The sequence below is a fragment of the Triticum urartu genome, chromosome 6, assembly GCF_003073215.2.
Source record: "Triticum urartu cultivar G1812 chromosome 6, Tu2.1, whole genome shotgun sequence".
NCBI lineage: Eukaryota > Viridiplantae > Streptophyta > Magnoliopsida > Poales > Poaceae > Triticum > Triticum urartu.
Window position 1 is genome coordinate 14,897,774 of NC_053027.1, and position 2,354 is coordinate 14,900,127.

The 2,354-nt window shown below is 54.8% G+C and overlaps 1 protein-coding gene across 1 annotated transcript; it reads right to left on the bottom strand.

The window, feature by feature from the left end:
* Positions 1-259: 259 nt before the first annotated feature.
* On the bottom strand, positions 260-1,765 carry LOC125514172 (2'-deoxymugineic-acid 2'-dioxygenase-like). Its single transcript, XM_048679446.1, has 2 exons — positions 1,335-1,765; positions 260-1,224 (listed from the first exon to the last, which is right to left on the bottom strand). Exons 1-2 carry the CDS (start codon positions 1,548-1,550, stop codon positions 400-402), a joined length of 1,041 nt encoding a protein of 346 aa, XP_048535403.1. The 5' UTR covers positions 1,551-1,765; the 3' UTR covers positions 260-399.
* Between the last annotated feature and the right edge of the window lie 589 nt (positions 1,766-2,354).

Genomic DNA, 2,354 nt, shown 5'->3' on the forward strand with positions numbered 1-2,354 from the left:
AACAGGAACTAATGGTCACATTAGTACCGGTCCGTTTCTAAACCAGGACTAATGGGCTCACGTAAAGTCGTTTTTCTACTAGCTAGTGACCATTGCAAGACACTCCATTCAATTTGCCATTTCCCTTTGTTTTATTTGGTCAATAAAAAGATGATTAAAGCTTTACTGACTTTTAGCATTGTCTCTATGCAACCACATTTTGTTTTCCTCGAAAGGGACGATAACCAACGGATTCTTCATCTATTGATGCACATAACCATAGACACAACCACATACGAAAGTTCATTAATTTGTGGCATGGCATCAATAAGATGCAACCACACGAGAGTTTTATTTGGTAGTACAACAAGTTACTTGGGAGAAAGTCTAGGCATAGATGATAGATTCATCAGCATCGATCTAGTGATCTTCGATCCTGAAGTACTCCAGCACGTCCTCCCTGCTAGCAGCTGCGGTGTCGTACGCCGCCATGAACTCCCTGAACACGAACTCCCTGAACTTGGCCGGATTCTCCTCGCTCACCATCTCCGGCGCCGGGCCGATAAGGCAGTCCATCTTGGGCATGATGAGCGTCGCCACGGACATCCTGGCCACGGCGGAGTTGGTGAGGGCGCGGTGCTCCACGCTCGCCAGCACGCCGTTGGTGACGATCTCCATCTGGTGCCCGAAGTTGATGATGAAGGCGCCGGGCACCGGGCGGACGAGGATCCACCGCCCGCGGTACCTGGCCTGGAGCCCGGCGACGTCGCCCTGTGAGAGCACAGTGAGGAGGTGGCGGTCGCAGTGCGGGAGCAGGCCCAGCGTGACGCTCGGGTCCGGGCACGGCGGGTAGTAGTTGACGTTCATCTGCGTGTCCCCGCCGCTGAGGTCGCCCGCGAAGAAGCCGCCGTCGAGGCCCAGCCCCTCGGCGATGAGCAGGAGCAGCGTCTGCGCCAGCTCGTGGACCTGTGCGGAGAACTCGGCGAGGGAGCTCCGGAAGCTCTCCGGCTTGGCCGGCCAGTGGCCGACGAGCTCGTCGGAGACCGGGTGGCACCGCAGCTTGAGGTAGTCACGCCAGTAGCGCGTCTGGTTGCGGTCGTAGGAGGTGCTGGAGGCGACGCGGAAGGGCTTGCTCTGGTCGTCGGAGCAGTAGGGCAGCTTCTCCTCCGCCGGCATCGCGAAGAACTCCGCCGACGCCTCACGGAACCCCCGCACCACGTCCTCCGCCACGACATGGTTCACCACCTGCAAGCAATCACGTACGCATGACCGAAAACATGTCAAGATCGATCAGAAGCACAGAACAGCTCGTTAAATTAAACAACTCGTTAGTGGGTGCATGAGTGCATGCCTACCTGGAAGAAGCCGAACTCCTTGCCGGCCTTGACGATCTCCTCGGCGACGAGGCGGCGGCGGCCGGGATCGGAGAGGGCGGCGCGCTGGAGGTCGACGACCGGGAGCGCGACGTCGGAGCCGGGCGCGTCGTCGAGCAGGGCGGCGCGCTTCTCCGGCGGGAAGACGTACTTGTCCGGCACGGAGGCGTGCGCCGGGCGGTTGGACAGCAGCTCCATACCTGACCCTGGCCGATGGATCAATGCGGCTGGCTTATCTCTTCTCAGCCCGGACGACACGGCCGTATGGATCTATATAGATATGATAGCTAAGCTATTCAATCTAGTGGAGTGGGGAGCTTAGCTAGGTGCGAACGTGGCCGTGGATGGTTCTGGCGCCAAGAAGAAAATGGCCGTGGACGGAGCTTATCGATGTTAACGAGGCAGCTTTGCGTACGTAGCAAATTGGACTGGTTCATTCTTGTGCGCTTGCGTAGAAGACAATGGGAGCATGCACGCAGACAAGCGGTGCGTCCGAGAGGTTCCTTGTGGAATCGGGGATCTAAGTGTCGGCCGGCAGTTGGATCGTACCCAAGATCCAAGCGTGCAGTCACTCACTAGGTTACATCACATGCGTGTACATCGTTTGGACTTGGGCTATAATGGATCCCATCATTGCCAACCGTTATCCCCCTGCCTGTCCGAATAGATCCAACATGAATAAATGCAGTACGACTTTTGCGTCCGCTAGGCGCGAGAGAAATCTCTATCTCTATCTCATGTGTACGACTAAAAGCACGGATTGTTTTTTACCACCGTACTTTCGTCCCTTTTTCATCCATCAACCCATATTTTTTTTAAAAATGTTTTGCTATCCGAGGTGGGACTAATAATTACTTCCTCCGTCCTAAAATTCTTGTCTTAGATTTATCTGTATTTAGACAGATTTAAGACAAGATTTTTGGGACGAAGGAAGTACATACAAAAGTTCCTTTGTTTCGTTTAGTGTATGTATAAATTTCTGGGCTTGGCGCTACGCAGAAG